Below are 23007 nucleotides of genomic sequence, written 5' to 3' on the forward strand. Positions count from 1 at the left end.
TTTTTGTGGCTGTTCCTATAAGTACAGCACTTTTATTTGATGCTGGCATGGCTTCTGTACTGAATTTCCAATCAACCCTTTGACAATTTTTTCTTCTCCTTAATATTTGAAACACGTTGAATGATTTCTAGCACACTTCCACTTTCTCTAGTAGACCAATATTTGTCTCTGCAGGATATATGATGTCTGATCTTTATTGCTTTATCAGTTTTACTTGCAAGGGGTCAGCCAGTTGTTATTGTCAGCTATGATAGTTCTTCAAAGGAAGTGTGGATGTATTTGGTACACATCAAACATTGAGACACCTGAAAAATGTTTTGAATCTCTGTAGTCAAGAATTAGTATAAGTAAGATTCATGACCATTTAAAAATTATATGAATTGCTCTAATGGCTAATACTCCTATCATCCAAAATTTTTACTGGTTTCACAAGATGAAGCCTGCCCCCTCCTCTCCATAATCAGGTCCAAAATGCCCAGTGGAAAAAACTGAGGATTTTGGTTCAATGATCTACTTAAGAATAAAAAGAGTAGTAGTAAACATTTTGCATAAAATGAGCCCATTTTAGTTGTGCCAATTGAATTTCATTTCTGAATGTTCTCTTTCTGAAGTTATCGCTAAATAACAGAATTACTGTATTCTGCAGAGATTCCAGATGCATCCATTTTAGCAGGCATTTACATAATACTGCTATTTTTTTCAACTCTTATTTGGTATGCTGTCATCTTTCACATATATTGTTATGGTAGAAATGTAAAAGTAGAACTAAACTATTGCCTCTGTGTTCAGGAAGCAAGAATATTTCTCCCTTTACATGTCATGCTGGTGGATTTCCTCAGTATTTTAAGATGGTTGTTTACCTGTTAGACCCTACAGTGGGCACTCAGGGTCTCCAGCTGTACCAGACAGTGGGGAGCATCAAAGATCTCAAAGATCACAAAGACCTGCAGTGGGGACACTGCAAAGATCTACCTTGATTGACTTAACTGTCCAAAGGCAGTGAGAAGTTAGGAAACCCTTGGAAGAGTAGGAAAGCAAAGCAGAATTATAGGAAGCACAAAGTGTCCTGACCCTGTTAGTTCTGAGAACTGGGTTTTGTGTCTGAATTCAGCACACGTAGAGAAAAGAGAGAAGGTGGCTGCTGGTCTCCTGTGCATCTTTGCATCTCCTAGTGAGGAAGGAGGAGCTATGCCTACACTTCCAGATTTTCTCCTGATTGCTGGGTGCCAGTGGCAGTGTCCATTTTCTCTCTCAGCTGCTGCAGTGAAGAGGCCCAAGGAACTCTTCGTGTGTGTTGCCAAATGGCTCATTCTATAAGCATGGTCTGACACAAAAGCTCCATCAAGGAGTAGGAAAGGCAGCCCCACACGGGCACACAGAGCAGTGAAACACCAGCTGAGCACAGCTGGAGCTGTGCTGCAGACAGAGGGGCTGCACCAGAGGAAACTGAGAGGAGCAGAGGGGCTGTAACTGCTCTGGGAACAGCACTCAGAACCACTCCTGGAACAGTGTCCAGACCTCATTCCACATTTTACACAGTGCTGGTAGATTGGAGGGGACTCAGGGCGTCCTACAGCCTGTGTGATGCTGGGGGGCAGCTGGAATGGCCACGTTGGTCCTTCCAGCCTCTGTCAGACACAAAGTCATACAAAGAGCAGTGATGTTTGTTCTCAGTGTGCAGGAAGTAGAGAGGAACAATACATGTAGTGATTAGGAGAGAATCAGTTGGGAGCATCAGAAAGCAGGAACTGAGGAAAATAGCCTACGGGAACCAGAGTAATGGTCTGTTTTGTGTCAAATGGTGTCACCTAGAAGAGTGAAGTGCTTAGAGATGAAAGAATATTTTAAGATTAATAACTGTGTGCAATGATGTCCTCATGCCAGCTCATTATCGTCCTGAAAATTTTTGGGTTTACTAAACTGGGGTGAAAGTGGTTTGTAAAATCAAATGTGCAGTGGTGGTGTAAATACATTTAAACAGGATTGCATCTACATATCCGGTTCCAGTTTTACCATGTCTGTTGAGCACATTTCATGGTAAATGCTCTTGTAGTAGGTGCACAGAAATATTTCTGACAACTGGAGTGCTTGCATGCCATATGTCTGAAAGATTAAGCATAATAATATGGACTATGTGATACGAACAAAAATTTTGATTTATTTTAAAAACATGAATTAGAAAAAATAGATAGGAAAATCATTGTTAAAATATCTTTGTATTATAATTTCACTTTTTAAAAAATTGTATATCTTTCTAGCAAATGAAGCCAGGACATACCTACAGCAATCTTAGTGCAATATTACTCATTATATCATGTCTCTGTTTCCTCTTACACTGCTGTTTTCTGCTGTTCTATCAAGCAAAACTGTACAATCCTATCAAGGTCAACAGACAGAGACCTCAGAAGTCAAGAGCACAGCTCTAATTTTCAGTTGCAGCAAACTCAGGCTAAGCAAGGTCATGCTGGAGGCAAGGAAATAAAATATGTGTATTTTACCCTAGTCTGGGCCTGTCCCAGGGCCAGGCTTCTCAGGCATCCAGGGAGAGGTCAGTGGGAACAACAAACTGGAGTTCACCAGGCTTGTCATTCAGGAGAAGATGAAGGACTCAACAGAAAGTCCAGATCAACTCAGTAATGGTCCAGAAATAACATGAACAGTTTTAACATTCCAGACTAAAGCCATATATTAATGACTGACTAAAAAGATAGATCTACACCGTTAGCACCAAGCAGGTCAACTCTTATTTTATACTCTAGTAATTTGTACCTGTAACAGAAAGCAGGATGAGCCAGATATCTCAATTATCTCATTAGCTATGACTTGAATGTCTCCTTGAATATAGCTTTAGGAAACAGGGCTGTTTGCTTTGATTTCATTTGGATTTTTTTGATAGCTCCTTTATTCTAAGACTACTGACAATAGCCTTTATTTCTGTTCTATGTCCAGAAAGAAGGAGGTTACCTACGATGATTTTCAGGTGTTTTGCTTGCAGACAGAAAATAATTCTGTCATTAGGGAAACTGCTGCAGAAGGATCACAGCAAGTTCACAGTGGAATGAGATATTGAAACTAATGACTTTTTAAATCATGATAAAGATTTTCAAGAAAACCGTTGGAACTTGCTGCAAGAAGAAACAATTATAACTCTGTGCTACAGGCTTTCTCTGTGTATCATGACAAGACATCAGGGCTAGTAGGAACATAAGGATAGCCCAGACAGCTCTTGAAAATAGTAGGCTGGACTGGACAGCAGAAATGTCCTCTCAATAGCTGTTTCCAGCCATAGTCCAGATTCTTGGTACAAACCTTCATAATTTCATCTGCATGAACATTTTTTTGAAAAACACGAATGCAAGGGCAGTTGAGTCATGAGCTCTCCCATTCTCTGATGCTCCTTCTAAGAGGGATAGTGGAGTATCATATTTTCTGTGTCACTAATCCTACCTGGAATGAAATATGTGTCATTTACTTCCCTTTTGTATTTCTGTATTGTGAAATATCTGATATTTTTGTCCAGACTTCAGAACACCATTTCTAATGCAGCTGCTAGTGATGGTACAGTGAGATTTGTTGCCTTCTAGCTCAGTAAACATGGTCTTGCTTGTAACAGGGCATAGGCTTCCTTTTAAGTTAACAACACAGCTCTCCAGATCTGTCCAGGCTCACTATAGACTTGTCTTGACCAGGCTAGAGATTTGTTTGTAGCCTGTAGCAGCACTGTCTAATGTCTTTATCCCCCATTCCTATGCATCTAGTCCTTCTGCTGCACTACAGAATTTTTCAGCTAAGACAGAGCCTGTTCAATGCATTGAGTTACCTATACCATTTAAGATGCATTTCTGAGACTGCCTAACTTTTTTTGCTGCAAGCTTTCCTATAAGACCCCATCCTGTAAGTCCCTCATATCATGGGCTCATCAAATAGAATGAGAATTTCTTTGACTGTGCTATTATATGAGAATCCTTACAGAAGGTAACAGCAAGTAGGATACATCTTCCTATGAGACAGAAAGCAATTTGCTGTGTTCTTCCTTCATTAATCAGTGGGGAACTAGGATGCTTTATTCATGGTCTCCAACTTCTATAGTTAAGTAATTAATGCATGTGTTTAGGACTAATTTTACTTTCTCATTATAGAAAGTAGAGCTGGAAAGGAACTGTTGGATCAGCTGATGTATCAATCAGTACTAGTGCAAGATTGACCTTTATTTAATAAGGTATTTTAATCAGCTTTTGACTTTTGGTCTTGATGTCTCATTTGCCTCTCCTTAAGAGTATCATCATTTAGCATATTGGCAAAGTAGTTCCTTGACAAAATGCTTTTATCAGACCTTAATCTTGGATGACATATTTTAATAATAATTTCACCATCATTTACTTCTTCTAATTCATCTTTCATTGCTGAACCACAACATATCAACAAAGTCCGTCTCATTCCTTCCCATTTAAAACACAGAGAAATTTAAAAATCAAATGATAGATCCAGTATGAGAATCAGGAATCAAACTCTGCTTTCTGAACACCACTCCAACACTTTTGTCTTAGTTCCTATCAATATCAGGAGAAAAATCTAAGTAGCTTATTGCATACATATGCATGTGCTTCTCACAAGTTCATAAAACCAAAAATAGACATTTTCAAAAGGAAGATCTTAAAGTGGCTTCTAAGTTTGCATCAAAACCCCTTGACTTCTGATCTCACTCTCGCATTTCTTCCCCTCAGTTTCTATGAAAACCTCTAAAATACTTTGTCATTAGAGATCAGGGGTGGAATCTGCAAACCCTCTACCTAAGGAGTGAGCACCCTCAAACTGAGGGGAGCAGAAGATCAGTGTCCCACATAACACATTTTAGACTGCCGTGGAGGGAGGGAGCCAAAAATCCTCTGTGCTGTTCTGCTTTGTGTCCCAGAATTCCACACACACTGGGCAGTAGAGTGCATGACACTAAGACACTGCACAGGAAAGTTCTAGATGTGGTCCAGTGACTGTTCATACACTCCTTGGATGAAACTTCATACTGTGGGCATAGATCCTACAGCAGTGCTATGAATACCTTCATTTTAGAGAGATTATATTCTGTCTGGTGTCAAACACAATAAAATCTCCATGTTTAACCTTCTATTTTATCTTTTACAATAATTTATATAGTTGAAATCGCAGGAAATGGTTGCTATTATCAAAAGAAGAAAATTTTTTTTGAAAAGTGTAAAAAGACTGTTAGTTTGTCTTCTAGTTGCAGGTTTTTAGATTAAATATGCCTGATGCTACTTGTCTACTGTTCTTTTACTCAGAACTACTTGGAGCTCATTGTGGAGGTGATACCTGAGGGAAAATAAGTTGTAATTGAACAAAGAAATTAACGAGTGGATCTAATTGCAGTGGTGCTGTGCTAGATGAGCCACTTAGCAGTTGAAGCTCAAAGAGAGCATTTGACCTCTTCATAGCTGTAGCAAAACTTTGTTCTTGGCTGACATGGTGGGGAATCATGTTTTGAAGCTAGAAATGAGGGCCAGGACTTTCCAGCGTGGAACCTATGACAGTGGGCTTCAAAGAGGAGTTTGATTTTGCCTTTGAAAAAGGAGGGTACCTTAATATCTCTTATTTTGAGGCAAGAGGATAAACCTTTTAACATAGGCTCAGGTTCCTCTGACCAGCTGCAGCCTGGCAGGAGCATGTGCTGGACTGTCTATAGCAATCTATCACAGATCCCTCCTCAATAAGTTTCTTGGGTATTTCCCTTCTCAAATGGGAACTCAAGTGGTTGAATTTGTTCTGAGTTCTTAATCACCTTAAGTGCTTTGACCAAAAAGCCAAACACCAAAGCAGCAGGAGTCTGAAGTGGGTGACTCTTGGACTCTTTAGAAAAGAAGGAAAGGAGGGGGCTAGCAACATGAAGAGAAGCACCAGTCTGAAAATGGGAAGAGACTAACAGAAATCTTGCCTTTTGTTTTTGGAAGTATTTTTATAATTGTAATGTTACATCCTAAATGAAAATGAGCATACACTGACATATTTTTAGGTATCAGGAGTTAGGGATACATAGCTTTATGAAAAAGGGATGATATAATTATACTGGACAGAGAACATGGGTATACAGGGTATATATATGGTGTTCTGTTTGCATTTGTACTCTTTATTACTATCAGGGCTGCTGATAATTCTTATATGTGTTCTAGCTATCTGGGAAAACTTAGATTGGGTCTCAATATTCATATTAATATACCTGATTTTGAACAAGCAGGCTGAATGTTTGTGAGTGCATGCCATGGAAACTACATACTGACAAGCAGGTGTCTTAGGCTGCAATGCAAGATGTAACCAACAAGTTTGTATTCTATTTCAATCTGTTAAAACTAGGTAGGGCAGTGTTCTTTATGTCTTCCATGACCCATCCGTCATAACTCCAGGGGGGATATCCTCTGTTAATGGGCCACTGAGTGTCACTGCATGACTGATAAAATTACACCATCCCACTGGGAGAGGTTCCAGCCAGGGGGAGGAGCCAAGCATTCCTACCGGGATATAATCTGAGATTTCGAACACCACAGGCAGCCTTTTCCCACTAAATTCCCATAACAAGACCAGACTTATCTACACATCTACACCACCACTGCACCTTCAGAGGAAAACTACACCCTTCTACAAAATCACCAGTTCAACAGAACTACATCTGTCACTCCAAAAAAGCTGCAGCCACCATTTAGTCAGACTGCTACCAACACTGACAGGGTGTCAGGTGAGATTCTGACTCTGCCAGTGTCTTTGTACTGCTACATTTTATATTTGTTTTTCCTATTCAGTTATAGGGGTTTTTTATTTATATATATTAGTAAAAAACTGTTATTCCTATTCTTGTATCTTTGAAAGTGGTAGGCTCTCTGTAAATAGCCCCTTAATTTCAAAAATTTCAAAAATTTCAAAAATTTCAAAAATTTCAAAAATTTCAAAAATTTCAAAAATTTCAAAAATTTCAAAAATTTCAAAAATTTCAAAATTATAATAATTTAGAAAGAAGAGGTTTACATTTTCCATTCCACGAGAGGCTCCTACCTTCCTTAGCAAACACCTGTCTTTCAAACCAAAGCAGTGGAGCTTTGCAATTTTGCAGCAATTTGCATGTTTACTGCATCCTGGGCTATTTTCCTTTTGAAGGATGGCAGCTGATGAGCATTCTGTCCTGTCATCCCTCCTTAGGGCAGGTGATCTCCTGTCACTCAGCTTCAGATACAGCTTTTGCAGAAGGTTTCCTGTTGCAGCAGTGATCCCATGGGTAGCCTATTCCTGTTTGGAGAGGATGATTCTCTAGCTAAAGGTATGCAAATCTCCTTGCAACACTACTTTTTTTTTTTTTTTACTGAAAGCTGCTTAATCACCAAGAAACAATATTCCCTTATTCTCTGTCCTTAAGCGTGTTTACTCTGCTTTGACTGCAGCTCAGATGTTTGGAGCCAACCCTCAACAACCTGGAGAGTAAGGAGGGTGTAAAGAACCAGTGGCAAGTTCTGGGTTGGGCATCCTGCACTGAGCTCTCTGCAACATGGCTGTTGGGAGCAGAGGGTGTACTTTGAGTCCATGTGAGTTACAATCACTGGAAGGCAGACAAATCCTTCAAATATTCTATCTCTCAGCTCCTTTTACCTATTTTACCTCTAGGCTTGTAGCTCCAGGAAATCTATAATGCAAATTGCTAATTTGTGACCCATTGCTTATATTGCTTACGTGGGCCCCAAACATGAGTCAAATGTTAAACATAAACAGCTTGTGAAGCTGTTCTGTCTATGGGAAAAGCCACAACTGTTCACGAAGTGCATCTTCCACCTACCCTGACTGGTCCTACTGAACAGGATAAAATCTTCTGAATGCTCTTGTATTTATCACTCATAGTGCAGACCATATTACCACTTTCTACCATAAACATAGTTGCCTTCCACTCTCAATTTCTTTGGAAACTTCTAATTTGGTCTTGTCTACCTCTGGCTAAAACTTAAATTTTATGTCATTAAGACATTACAGTTCAAAATGTTAAATCATATAATTACACAACATATCAAGGTTTATGCCTCATGTTGATGGCTCACCCAAAATGGTGTTGAGGCAGCTTAAAGCTAAGAGGAATTCTGATTATTTTTGTTAGTGCCCTTTATGACATAACTTTAATGACATGTAGGCCTTTAAGTCATTACCATTAGTTCCTAAAGAAAACCTTGCAATACGGTTCTCTCCCCTCCTTTGCTAATGACATAAAGATAACAGGAAAGTCTTCTTATAAATATCTTTTCTTCCCTTCAAATGACAGTTTTTAAAATAAAAAAAACTTATGAATTATTGTGTAAAGTTTGTAATATTAGGAAACTGCATTAAAGAGACTATAAGCTGAAGAAACTCTGCCAAACTTGTTACAGTTCTGAAACGTGAAGGCCACATGGTAGTTTGTTCTCACACCTAAGCAAATAAGAAATGAGCAAGCACTACTTTTATCATGTAGTGAAAAAAGAAACTTTCATTTATAGCTAAACCACAGCCATCTTCTGCCATGAATAATTTCAACAGTCAAATTCCTTATTTACAAGCATTCTTTAACCTATGTAAATATGCAGAACCGTAGGCATCAAAAAAACGGAGCAGGTGGACAATTCAGCATGGTAATGGAAACTACACAGAAGTACAGCTTTTTCTTCTCCTCACATTTTCTACCATCCTGTTGTGTTTCATATGCATTTAACTGTTTCCTTGCCAACAATGCTCAAACGTCTATGGCAACAGGTACTTGCTCAGCTACCATAGACTCTCATTAATGAGCCTGTAGGACCTGATCTGCATCAAAGCCTCCAGACAAAACTGCCCGATTAAGAAAACAACTGCTCAGATGTCTGATCATTGCCTAATAATTTCTTGCTCTTGAAGTTTTTTTTCCACATAAGTGAGCACTGTTGTGATTCTCATACTTAATTTATCGTGTCTTACCCACTGCTGAGCTAATGCATTGTGTCACCCACATGCATGGGGCAAAGTCCCAGCAGCAGAGGATGAGCTGTCAGGGCAAACAGAGGTTCCTCTCAGGTACAGTGTTGATTGCTCTCTAGGTGCCTTCTCCTGTTAAGTCATGATGGAACCACAACTGTCCCTTAAGGGGATCCTTTTCTTATCATAGATTATGGGATGTCCATGCCAACACCACCAAAAAGGGGAAGGAGTCACTTGGATCCCATCCAAGGGACAGCCATGACCACCCAGAAATAGGTTTTGTCCCTTGGAAGGCAGCAGCAGCAGCAGCACAGGGGTTCCTCCCTGAGAAAGGGACATTCCTCATCCATACTTTCTAATCCAGAAGCAGAAGCCAGCTCAAGCCTGAAGACAAATCTCATGTATATGAGGAGGGGGAAGAAAGGATGGGAGGGTAATTTAATACTCATGGTTACTTGTTATAAGGGCCTTGACTTCACATTGTAGGAGCAGCTTGGAAAACTGAGTGCTGTCTATATCCATACTCTTATCTTTTTGTTTATATGGGAGATATACTAGTGCTATTTGCATGTAGCAGTATTTTCACATCCTGACCATTTCCAAGAGATCCATGGATACTCTGCATGGGAACTAATGCTGATGAGTAGTTCTCCAGTATCTCCTAATCTGAACGGGGGCAAAGAGACTTAGTTTATGGGGTAAATGTCAAAGCACTCAGTATGTTCAGTGCACAGGGTACAGATCAATCCACTGCTGTGTTCTGCTGGGTCTCCTCGGGGCTGAAGCTGTGCCTGGTGGCAACACAAGCAGGTGGGTAAATGCTAGGGGGCTCAGGGAGATATAGACTTGCCCTGTTGTTGCTTAGCAGAAGCTTTTTGTGACAAGAGGAGAGAGAATGTCCTTTTTAGAAGTCAAGTTGACTCTTTTTCACTTAATTTGAAAGACAGTTTAAAAAGTGGTGATCATTAGGCTTGATTGTGAAGGGCAAAGTGGGGTAGGTCCTTTTTTGTTGAGTTCTGGTTTGTTTTGAAGCCAGTGGTGTGGTATGTTTCTGTGTTTAATCCAAGGAAATTGAGCTGCTGAATGATTTTTTCTGACATGCTGAGGACCAAATGTTCTGGCAGGGGTTTGTGCCAGCGATGTGAGAGGTGATGAGGCTCCAGAAGCTGTTTGTTGCTCACACAGTGCCAAAACAGATGCATTTCTTTGATACAAGTAGTGTTGGGTACATGAGCTCTGTATGGTATAGACAAATCAGACATAGTGGTGATGCCAAAAGCACTTGTGGCATAGCTGTGAATGCCCTTGTGATAAGCATTTGGATTTTCAAATGCAGAAGAATATTATCCTTACAGGAAAGGGTCACAGGGATAGTCCTTGAAGCTGATGCCCTCAGTTTACCTGCAGGACAGATGCACACATGCAATTGCAAGTGACACACACTTTCCTTCACTCACAACATTAGTGGGCTCCACCCAGCTCTGGAATCATATATGATATTCAATCTTCAAGTCCATTTATCTTTGGGCTGAGTGTGCTGGCTGCAATCCAGCAAGCAGGGGTCAGGTGTGCTGCCAGGTATACAGGTGATGGTCTTTTTGGAGCAGGACTGAGACCAGCTATTTTCACACAACACAGGCTGCCAAACAGCAATCTGGTGTTGAAAAGCTCCTGATATCTTTGCTATTATTAGAAGCAGCCCACAAAATTACAAAGGTGGTAGATGAGCTGAACGCAGAATCCTGCTCTTGGGGACAGTCAGTGAAACTAGCAGGGGATCAATTTGAAGCAGATAAAAGAAAGTACTTCTTTAGCAGTCAGTAGTGAGCTTCAGGAATTTGCTGCCATGCAGTGCTGGAGAAGCTGACAGTATCAGCAGGTTTAGAAGGGATTAGACAGATTCAGGGACAACAGGCCCATTAAAAAGATAAGGCAGGGACATGCCCTCTGTGGTATCTATCACATCAGATACTCAGCTGGGATGCTGCGGGAGCACAAGAGAAGGGGCTGCAGAAATAAGCCAGGCTTGTGCACATTTACTGAAAAACATCTCTCTTCTTGCAACTGTGTGATAAATTACTGGTCCAAGCCAGTTTCATGTACTTAATTTAGAAATGAGTTTTATCCCCAAAGCACTGCATGAGTATTCAGTTACTACAGCATCCTAGATTCCCATGAGCTGACTCAGGAGCTCAAAGCAACACACTCAAGCAAGAACTAGGATTCTTCTTCCTTCCAGGCTCTGATCCTTTTCCCACCAGTTCCTTGCTGTATGGGCAGTCCCATTACACAGCTCATTGCCAGCCCCCAGCACTGCCCCCTCACTGTGTACTGTGCTAACTCATATGCCATATTACAGACACTCGTTACATTGCAAAATCCTAAAGGAACCAAGTGAAGAAATCTTGCTTGGGGTACAGAAAAAAATTGAGACAGTGAAAATTAAATGCTAATGAAATACTGTACAAGTGAGGAGCACAGTAATATCCAATCTACAGATCTAAAAGCTAAATATAATTCATGCACAGTGCAGAAATTACATCAATTTTGAGCTTTCTTAAATTTTTGGAGGCTGAAATGCATATCTTCCTCTGCCCCTTGCATTTATTCTTTCCCAGTAATGTAGGAAGTAAGCCAGCATGCTAACATTTAAGCATAAAATACAATGAAGTTGAGACTGTTTATTGTTTTTAAGAAATTGCCCTTGAGGCCACCCAACAGTAGTGTTTCCAAAGCAGTCCTACCTTTGTTTTCCAACTTGAGCTCCTCTGCTAGCAAGCTGTCTTGTCTGTTTCCAAGCACAAAAGCCAGAAATGAGAGGATCAGGGCATCCAAGATTCCAATAATTGCCAGGATATACGCCCAGCGGACTGAACAAGCCCCCAGCGTGTACTTGTCTGTCTTTTCACCACACATCCGTTTTACCTCATCTGAATCCCAGCCATCAGGAAAAATCATACAACCCAGGACGAGACAGGCAGCTTGGAGAAAAAAAGAAAAGGAGAACAATGGGATAATGAGACCAAGCTTTCATTTTGATGAGAACCTACAAAATTATCATTACAGCAATAGACTTTTTCATCCTGAACTCCAAAGCTAGGCTACTAAAAATCAAGTCACAGAATTACATGCTGTGATTAAGTATTTAATATAAAAACCTAAGATGCAACATCAATTGCACACCTTGCTTAAAAAGCTGTTACATCCTGAATCCCTGGTCAGGTTTTGTATCAGTACAATCACATTTTCCTCGCAATCAAAATTTCTTCAATGTAATATCAAAGGACCACACAAAACCAAAAGGGAAAATGGTTAACAACCTGGATATTCAAAGGCAACACTGATTACTGTCAAGTCGTCAGGCAAACAACCAGTTAAAAAGAGAGGAAAAAAACTACCTATCCTTTCTGGTAATCTGCCCTTTTATCCTAACCCATAAACACTGGACTTGCTCACTATCCACCCAAAGACAGAGCTTGATTCCTGCACATTCCAAGTGTAGCCTCACAGAGGGCAGCTCCACCCCAGTGCCTGTCTGGTCTGTCCGAAGCACTGTGCAGCCCTTGATGATATTCCAGTCATGGGAGCTATCCCACCACATCTGTAACAGCAGTGAGAGCAAAGCCCTGTGACTGCACACAGATCTCTAGTCCCTCCTGTTTGTCCTCCATGCTGCAAGCATTGGTGTACAGACACTTTATGGAAATATTTGATTGAGCCAATATCCCAGCAGGGGTGCAAAGGGATCCCCCACATTCCTGTCCCGTGCCTCTGTCTTTGGCTGCTTGTGCTTTGAGATGCTTTCTCTCACGCCTTTTTTTTTTACTGAGGTGGTTGCTATTGTTCTCTCTTTCCCACATCTTATGTCTGCAAAGCCTGGCTATGTCCCCATTCCCCTTCAAATCCAGTTTAAAGCTCTGCTAACTCCTGACATAAAATTCTTTGGGACAGGTGGACCTTATTTGTTACCAGCAGGCTTGGTGTTGTGTGTACTGACCTATGATCAAAAATCTCAAAATTTTTCTGGTTACACCTGTCTTGAAGCCAGGTAGAGTCACCTTCAGCAGGAGAGGATAGCATACAAAAATAAAGTAGCATAAGAAAATTCTAAGAATAATGATTATGTTGAATGAGTTGATTCCTTATTTTTTATTGCATTCAAGAGAATCAGAAAATCCATATGCTTTCAGTAATTACCTGTAGTGCCTTTTCTGACTTGGAAACAGACACATTTACATCATTAGCCCTTCTATCTTAGTATGGCTGATGAGATACAATGGATTCTAAACCTTCTTTTATAAGTCTTAATATTATATTGATGCAATGTGCTCAAAATTACAGGTAAATGTGCTAATTGAAAATAATGCATTGTGAGGCTTTCATCCTTTTAAGTTTTTGTTGAATCAGACCAATGTTTGGAAATAACAATTTATAGACCAAGTAGCCTGTGCAACCAACAGCTGCTGTCACTATGGGATTGGTTTTTGTCGTTGTGACAGGTTTCTTGTCTTTTCTGGACAACATAGGCACTACCATTTTACATACATCTAATGCCCACAAAATAAAAACAGACTTACACGGGATGTATATGATGAAATACTGGAAGAGGGATGTGTAAAGAGAGTTCAGGAATAGTAGTTTCGTTTTGACAGCTACACAATTGCTGTAGACAATGTCTTGAAAGCATGTCTGCAGAAAACATCTGGCATGGGGTAAGAGATGCACCCATTTGACAAGTTCCTCCTGAACAGCTAATTTGTGTGAAAATTAAACAGCTTATAATACTTTCAAGGACAATTAGGCTTAGAAACATGGGTGATTAGATAATGACCAATCTACTCAGAACATGCAGGTTGGACAAATTATAAATTACTTATTGCCTGCCTTAACTCATTTACGCTATTACATAAGATCTTTCAAAGACCTTAGAGACAAACAGTAAAATAATTTTTTTTCTTGAGCTGGTTACACATACGTTCAGAAAGTGGAGTTGCCCTCACACTTTAGTTTCCCTTATACTTGCAAGGAGCTCCACTCAAATGATGCAGCAAATCTGCAAACTTCCTGTGTTCATGAAAATGTCCATGTTTACCCAGCTAACTGTTGACAAAGTTTCATTTACTATGTAATAGCAAGTACCAAAGCCAGTTTACTTTTATTAATCATCAACATGTGAGAAAGCTTAATGCTCAGTTAATAATCAATAGATATGGAATTTTTCTGCTAATTGTGCATGAATAATTAGCAAATACCCAACATCTCTGTCGTTTTTTATTACACAGCAAATCAGAAACATTTTTAGTACTTTCTAAAAGTAATTTAACTTTGTTCTTTTATGCATAAGCAATTAAAAAAATGGACCCTTATCTCAGGAATTCAGCGTACGGCTTCCTAGCTGTGTTCCTCAGATTTCCAATTAACTCATCTGTCCTGAATTCTGTTCCTGCATTCTTTGATATACTTGCTTAAATTTCTGGAGTCATTCTGTTGGTTGCAGTTGGACTTCTCTTGGTGATAAGACACAGGTAAATGGTGTCTGGACTAGATCCTTTTGCATAAAGACAGACATCGAGGAGGGGTTATTATTATTTTCTCTACTAGATTCTTTTGCATAAAGACAGACATCGAGGAGGGGTTATTATTATTTTCTCTTTTTCCTATATATTTAAGATGCTTTCTACTAGATGACTGCTTAGGCAACATCTTCAGGTGCAGGAATCATACCTTACCTGTAGAGGGTAACATAAGTAAGATTAGTCAACCCTGAGTCCTTATTTGTTGAGGGAATATTTTGCACTGAACGCCTTTAAGAATACAGACTTGCTCAATAATGCAAACAGGTAATGACTCTTTTTTTCAGCTACAAGATTGAAAAGACATATATGAAATCCACCTACAGATTTACTTCGCATTGCTAGAAATTTTTACATTTAAATTCTCCTACAGAGGATTAGAAGACTTTTCTCTAAAAGGAAATTACTTTCAGTTTTATACAAATTTGTAAAATGGAAATAATTTAAAGCAATTTCAGTGGAATTGCTAAGAGATGATTTTATAACACTGACATGGGTCCCATATCTTTGTCTAACTTCCACTGTCTGCAATGGCAATGTTACTGAAATGGAAATGTAACAAAAGCTACTACTCTTTTACTACTAAGTAGTAATAGTGCTCTAGTGAATTCAGAAAGTTTTAGAATTGAAAAGTTCACTGACTAAATGAAAACCCTTAAATCATCAGCTCCTACAGACTTTGACTCAAGAAAAAAGTTAAATTGATACTGGTTGAATGCAGCCTTCTGTGTGTGATCTAGATACATCAGGTCAGCACCACCTTCCTGACAGACAGCCCAGCCTAGGACCTCTGTAGCTAACCAAAGGCCTTCATGATATGCAGCAGGGGGGGAATTGATAAACAACTGACTAGTGTCACTGATACCATTCTGAACCTTTTGGGCAACTGTAAAACTTACAAGAATCATATCCACATTGTTTTCCCTTTGGTTGTTTGAGAAAGCTCCTAGCAGGATTATTGTCTTTGTAAGGGTGGCCCTGGGTTTCCTCCATTTCTTCCTCTCCTGTGATGACAAAGTGACTCACTTGTGTTGGAAGGGACTTCAAAGACCATCTAGTTCACCCACTGTGTTGCTCAGAGCCCCATCCAATCCAGCCTTAAACATTTCCAGGGATGATCTCTGTAAGTTCTCTGGGCAACCTCTTCCAGAGCCTCACCACTCAAACAGTTGCTTTCTCCTACATATTGGAGTTTGGTGAAGCTTTTCAAAATTTAAAAAAATATTAATAAATAGTAGTTAAACATGCCTTATATATTTGCTTTTCTTCTTAAAGTTTTTTCTTGTGTGAATAGCTAAGAGGAACTGTCACATGGTTTTCCTCTAGGGCTGTGAGTGACAAGACAAATTATTCATACTAGGAAAGAGTGCCCAGGATTTTTACCTCGTGGGATGAAAGGATGCAGATACAACACTTTCAGAGATTGGAAGCAGACACTGGCACTGACAGACTTGTGACTCTGACCAAGCTAATATTATCACAGCCTGTGCTCTGTGCATCAGCTCAAATGGTAATTAGCAAACAAGTAGTTAATGATCCTATGGTTGTGCCAAATAGGGTGACAGATTAATATTATATCATTGCATGAAATGAGGTTCTATTTATAAAAAAAGCTGACTGCTATGCAGGAAACCAGCGCTGAGAAATTCCCGCTGGCAGGACTCCTCTCTCATCTTCATTCTTTTCCTGACAACAGACCAAATTTGCTTGCGTGTAGAGTATGATGATGGCAAGTTTCCTGATAAAGGACTAAAAAAAAAAAAATGGAATGGGAATTATGCTGACCATCTCTTTTCTTTCCATGCCCACACATGCAAGAGTCTTCAAACCTCTGTGGTTCCAAAATGCAAGAGGTATTTTGTTTCCTTCTACCTGTTTATTTACAAAAACTGTGATCCATTAAATATCTAATAAACCAAACAGAGTTTTTGCCAGCCATGTTGGTGATTAGGATTAGTCTTTCAAGAGCTTGTAAGGGAAAGAAGGAAATGCTGAGTGGAGGTGGCTGAAGACACGGGGTCAAACATAATCCTGAGTGAAGGCAGAGGCTACACACCCATCAACTGATGTGGATTGCACTTCTGAGTGGGACAATAATCCCCTGTGTTTACATTTGTGTCATGGCTTGGGGGAAATGTGCCATCTTGAAGCGAATGCCATGATTCTCTCCATTTACTGATTCCATCCACAGAAATAGTTCTGCTGCATGCAATCAGAGTATTTCTGGAGGAGCCTAGAAGTTCATTTCCAAAAGTTCTTCAGCACTGAGTGGGGACCTTAAAATTCTGGCTCAATGTGTGGGCTTCATCACCAAAAAACCTGTGCCTAAGAGAAAGCTCTTGAACTATGAAGAGCTGTCATAATACCCAGAATAGTTCTTGTGCAATACAAAAAGGCAAATGGCATGTATGACCTCTTGCTTGATCCTGTGTTTGAAGGCTGCCAGATACAATGTCCACCTTTGAAAAGGCTCTTCAGAGCCTCTTCAGCCCAGCTGGCTCTCCAAGGAGATGACACAGCCTGTTAATTTGTGCATAAGCAGACTGAAAATTCCTGGTGGTGCCCATAGATGGCTGCTAACTGCATGACTGCTGTTGAGTATGAGGCAGTCAGTGAGAAAAGTGTAATGAAATTTAAGATTTAAGGACAATTTAAGATTCAAGGGCAGTGTTCTTAGCTGGAGTGATAAAATCCTGTTGGACTTTGGTGACCTAAGCTTTCATGTGGGACAAGGGACGTGCCCTGTGGAATTGCTCCAGGACATTGATGTGATGCTCCCAGCAATCTCCTCCCCAAAAGTGAAGGAGCAAGGGTTTGTGGGTTAATCTTCCTTCAAAAATCTTCAAACAATATGAATAATGGGGGCATTGGGTCCAGGAAACAGAACTATTTCTGATTTGAAGCAAAACCCTAAAGCCCCATGTGATGAGGATGCAGGAGGCTTCAGCAGTAACTTCTTTAATCTACTTATTCTCTTATTTCACATCATCTTACTTGGTAATATAGACAAGCCTGAATCTCTCCACAGGATTAAGAATATTTATAGATAGTGCTAAGGGGGAGAAAAAGTAGGAGAATCTCCCACTGCATTCCTGTGATGATATTAAAGACACGATGCAATTATGGCCATTTGACTTATTAGGGCCTGGACTTTCTGATAAGAATTCTGATAAGAATATACATATATAAAGAGATATGTGTATTTCACATGCTGATTTTAGGAAAAGGGAAAAAGAAGACCAAACATTCAGTGACTGAACAGCAAAGATAAAGAAAATGATATTATGGAAAGTGGTAGTGAGGTAGGTGTTATGGTCAGGGGGAGAAGACTGGCTGAGCAGACAGGTAGCAGACATTTTGATGCCTGCTAGTTATGCTTAGGCAACAAAATGGAATAATTTGACAAGCTGTTGCAAGATGTGAAGCTGGATATAACAGAAATAGGGGTGACTGACAGCTATATACAAAGATGAGCACTATGGAATGTGAATTGTTCAGAAAGATGGAAACAATTGAGAAAGTGAAGTAATGTTACAAGAAGAAATGTGTTAAACTGTAAATAAGTAGAAAAGAATAGCAAAGGTAGTGCAATCTACGTCACTTAAATCAACTGTAAGGAAAATTTCACTGTGCTAAGGGAACCTGTTTTAGATCTCATGTGTTGGATTCATGATTGGATAGGGAATTCTTTGATTTTGATAGAAACAGAAATTCTGTGTGGAGTCGTGTCATCTCGGGAGCATTTAACTTCCAAGTTTTGATTGCTAGCCATGATAATTAAACTTTGAGATTAATGTAGTTCTCTGAATAATTTAGTTAGTACAACAACTATATTAGCTGGAGAATAAAGATAATGTAAGAACATAATAGATTTTTATAAGTGTGTGGCAGGTGATTCACAAGATGGGTCCCAATAACTCCTCGTGAAAGAACACAATGGGTGTTCCAGCCATGGTTATTTGCAATAGGTATTTATAGTGCCTTGTCCAGAAAAAATATGGAAGCTGGGGACTATTAAAGGATGTGGGCCTAATCACTATGTGGGCAAAAAATCCTTAGAAATGTCATGACAACAAATTGCTAATAGCTGTAGAAGAGGTAGATGACTAACTGATGAAGAGTAGGTAAACTGAAGTCAAATACAACAAGAGATAAAAATACTTCTTTATGATGAATCAGGTATGGGAGGTGGTGCAGTGGAAACTCACAGAAAGGTGCATGTCAAAAGTTACATTTACACTGTATCACCTCCTGTGGAGTCCAGAGGCCCTGGGATCTAATGATTTTCTTTCTCCTCATTTTCTCTTTAAAGTATCTTAAATAATATGAGAATTGTGTCACAACCCACTGGAGTTTTCTATGATGTGTCTTTGTAGCACAGGATGTGTATTAGGAGGTGTGTGTCAGCCGGGGTCCGTGCCCAGACATCACAGGAATAAATAAGAAAGGTGACCACCCTTGCTGAGAGCCATGCCTGGGTGTCAGCTGCCAGGCAGGCAGGCAGGCTGCCTGATGCTGTGGCCACAGCCAAAAAGCACTTTTCTCACATGCTAGACTTACCATTGAAAGTGTTTATTTCAAATGCTGCCACAGAGGAGTGTAACATCTTTCTAATTCAATGTTAACTTCTCTTTGTAGAACCTGTTCTACATATCATGGCATACTGACATGACTGATCTAATTAATTAATAAACTCAACACAAGTCCTGTGTAGGCTACAGTAGACAGGCTGGAGAATAGGTGTTAATATGAATGGCATAGGCTAGACATTTCTTGAGATATATGGAGCTGACATTCCACTACAAGTTACTGATCCACATAGTGGAGATATTTTAAACAGTTTTGGTAAAGACAAGGACGAGCTGAAAATAACCTTACTTTCAATGACCATGAGTCAATTCAATTTAAATAAAATGAGAATATGAATAAATTCTTTTCTAAACCTGGGTTTTATTGCATATTTTACATGGATGAACTTTTTAAAAGGCTAAAGAAACTGCTTTAACTAGACTGAAGAAGTTTGTACTAATTGTGGGGCAAACCTTGAAATTTTTTTGGACAAAGACATAAATTTTCTGAAGTATATTGACAAGATAAATGAAATACCAGGATACTTTCAGCTCTTTATCGATGACTAACAAGCTCTGTTTCATTCTACCCTCATTACCTATCTTCCCAAAAAAGCCTTGGGGAAAAAAAAAAAAGTGAACAGAGGCCTTAGAAATTCCAGGTAAATAAATTTACTGGCTAAGAAAGATACATTTTGAAGGTAAAGTAATGCAGGTCTAAAAGATAGCTTTCCAAAAGTCAAGCTGTGCTAACTCTAAGACAAATGTAAACAAATAGTTAAATTATCTTCAGCGAGGTTAATAAAGAAGAAAAGTAGATATGGAGTTGGGCTGGGGTTAGGACCTAATTCTTGGCCTCCTTTTCCAATGGAGAGGATGACAGAGAAGAGGGGACGATGCCGTGACTGCCGGGCATGAGCATTTGGAAATGGAAACTCCTGCCTCCAAGTCCACAGCACCAAAAACCATCATAATGTGCTCAGACTGGAGGAATGCACCTTCCAACCACTAACACTGAAATAGCCAACACATTGAACTGCAAAGATGTTAGGAAGGTTTTTAAAATCAAATTTATTGTTGCAGTACTGGTGAAGAGCAAATGCGTTATCTAAATTTTTGGAAGAAAAGAGACAAAACTGAGAACAGAAAAATTATTGGAACAACCAGTCATCATTCAATTTTATCTCAGTTCTTTGAATAATTATTGAAAGAAAGCATAACTAAAGATATGGAAAGAAATACGAAGTAACACTCTTTTCAGAAAGCATTTGATCCTATGTCATACAGAAACGCTAACTGGAAAATACAGAGGTGAACACGAGAATTTAAGGTGTTTATGCATTTTGTTCCTGGGGAGCTGTCATTTTTTGCTTGAAAGAAAAGCCTCCAGCTGTTGTGAGGATACATTGGACACCTCAAGAATCAGCCTGGGTGTCAATCATTTAGTGTTTTCATTAGCAGCTTTGGCAAGAGGAGAGGTTTGGTAGTAAAATGCTCTGATGGGAGGTGCTATCAATGCAGAGGACTATTGGACAAATGATGGAGAAAACGTGTGTGTTGATCATCCCTTGGAGGACCATGAGACACCAGTCAAGTGAACCAATGGAAAAGAGTTTTAGCAGTCCTGGGGACAGCTTTTTAGGCATAATGTAAGCACTAGACACATCTGGTGCTGGTGGTTTCTAAGCTTTAGAAGACTGATGTTTGCAAAGACCAGTTAATCAGAGCAAGGTTATTTTAGGATGCAAGGAGGTATTTTAGGAAAGGTATTGCACGAAGCTGTAACAGCTCATGATAAGGGGACTAGATACGAGGATTTAGTAGTTCTTTTCCTGGTCTATGTTCTTATGGGGAGGCTGAGAGATAAATATCTTTGAAATTAATAAAGAATGAAACCTAGGGGGAAGAGAAGCCAAAGAATTAGCAGCTTGATGGAACTACAAAACAAAAATAGTGTTCTTTAAATCAAATTGAAATGAAAATCTAACAGAATAAATGGGGGTAAGAGGCAAAGAAGCAGCTCGCTCCTGGGCTCTCTCACTATGTTCTGTATACAAATTTGTCATTCCCCTCCATTATTAAAGGTTTTAAAATGTGATAGCAAAGAAAGAAAGAGGAGAGGCATAAAGTGATTTTCTTTTCCTGCCAGTCCTCATCCAAACTGATCTGACTTCCCCAGCAAACACCATGCATCTACAACAGCCTGGTTTTAGACTTGGGCAATGCATGCCTCCAACTTGTTTCTGAAATTACAGCAAATGCAAGCAAATCTAAACATGCTGGCAAGAGAGGAAGGACTAGGACTGCATCAGCTACTGTTTTCAGGATAAAAATGACAAAATTCTGCATGCTACCGAGGTAGAAACAGAATGAAGAAGCAAAATATATTAATCTAAAAAGAAAATTTCTACATCTAAGCCTATAGTGGCTTAATAAATGCCAGGTTTAGTCTTTTTTTCTGAAAATGAACAACTTCACAGCCAGTAAGCACTAATTTGCAAAAAAGGAGGTGAAAAACTTTAAAAAGCCATGGTAGTGTTGCCTAGAAAACAGATCTGCATGCCTTACAATAAACTGAAGAATTTCATGATTACCCTGTATAAACACAAGGGAATGGGTCCCAGAGAGGGGGAAGAGCTATTTAACTGAAAGGGCAGTCTTGGCATCTGAACAAATGCCTATAAACCATCCAGGAATACATTTAGGCCATAAAGAAGAAAGCATTTTGAATTGTCAGGGGATAGACTCTGGCACAAACTCAGCAGCTGTGGCCATGCCAAAAAAGTTTGAAGTGGTCCAAGTGTATGCTGAAAATAGTTATTAAAGACGGAATTTGATCAGTATATTAAAAAATTATTAGGATGTGTTTCTCTGTGAGGCTAAATTTGACTACTTGGGGCCTTTAGGATAACTGCTAGAGTTCAGAGGTCTTGCATCAAGTACCTTCAGACACCAGAAACCCAGGATCATCACTTTTCTCAGCATATGAGCATTGCAATAGCTGCAGAGCTGGACACACAGACAGTGCAATCAGCACTCAACTGAGCCTTGGGGCAGGAGCAGCACTGAAGTCAAGCTGCAGGCTTGAGCATTATGGACATTTTGTGGAAAAGCTTCAGATTTATTTTCCTTTGTCCAGAAATTTAGCAAATATCTCCACCTGGCTAAACCCTGCCCTGTACTGTAGTCAGCAAAGCCCCTGGCTGACTTCCCTGCTGCAGTTACACTCTGTGAAACCAGTTCAGCTTGCACTGCATAATGATGGAGTTCACAACTAGCAAGGCTTCCTGACACCATTACCAAATTCCATGCACACCACTGCTACCTTGGACTGCAGGGAGTTGTCTGCATCTCACCTGGTATGTGCCATGTGCCACTAACAACAGTAGCTTGTTAGTAATGCATTAAGGAATCAGCCCCCATAGACTCCTGCTTCAGAGAAACATCTGCCATGATGTCCTGGTTGTGTTCACAGTTTCATTTACATGACAGCTTGAGGGTGTTTGATAGGCATAATTAGGAATTATTGGAAAGTGGGGTAACTCAGTCATCCAATACATGAAATAGCATAGGTCAGTGCTCAACAGCTGAGACAGGGAATTCAAAACTGCCACCAAGAATTACACCAATTGTTATCTGACCTCCACTTTGTTGTCATGACATAAAAGGAACGTGAACAATAAAACCACTTGGAAGAGAAAAGGAAATAAAAGACGCTGGGGGTGGGGAATGTAGTTTTCTTAAAGGTTCAGAGCCTGTTCTCCCTCTGTATGGCTGCCCTGGGGGTGCTGGTGCAGAATGCTGACTCAGCACACTGGGTGGCAGGTGGGGAGCAGTGAAACACCTGCAGTACAAACAGCTGCCAGGCAGAGCCCTGTGCCTGCTCTTGGTCACTGTCC

General features: G+C 39.8%; 1 protein-coding gene across 5 annotated transcripts in view; it reads right to left on the reverse strand.

The window, feature by feature from the left end:
- The window catches only part of LHFPL3 (LHFPL tetraspan subfamily member 3), a 243811-nt gene that overhangs the window by 68193 nt on the left and 152611 nt on the right, over positions 1-23007 (reverse strand). For 3 of the 5 annotated variants that reach the window (XM_014869028.2, XM_088165841.1, XM_088165840.1), the window contains exon 2: positions 11712-11948. The exons of the other annotated variants lie outside the window; for them this stretch is intronic. In XM_014869028.2, coding sequence (XP_014724514.1) covers positions 11712-11948 — 237 coding nt within the window. The remainder of the gene's footprint in view (positions 1-11711; positions 11949-23007) is intronic. 5 annotated transcript variants of the gene reach the window in all.

This window comes from Sturnus vulgaris, chromosome 5, assembly GCF_052056855.1.
Source record: "Sturnus vulgaris isolate bStuVul1 chromosome 5, bStuVul1.hap1, whole genome shotgun sequence".
Classification (NCBI taxonomy): domain Eukaryota; kingdom Metazoa; phylum Chordata; class Aves; order Passeriformes; family Sturnidae; genus Sturnus; species Sturnus vulgaris.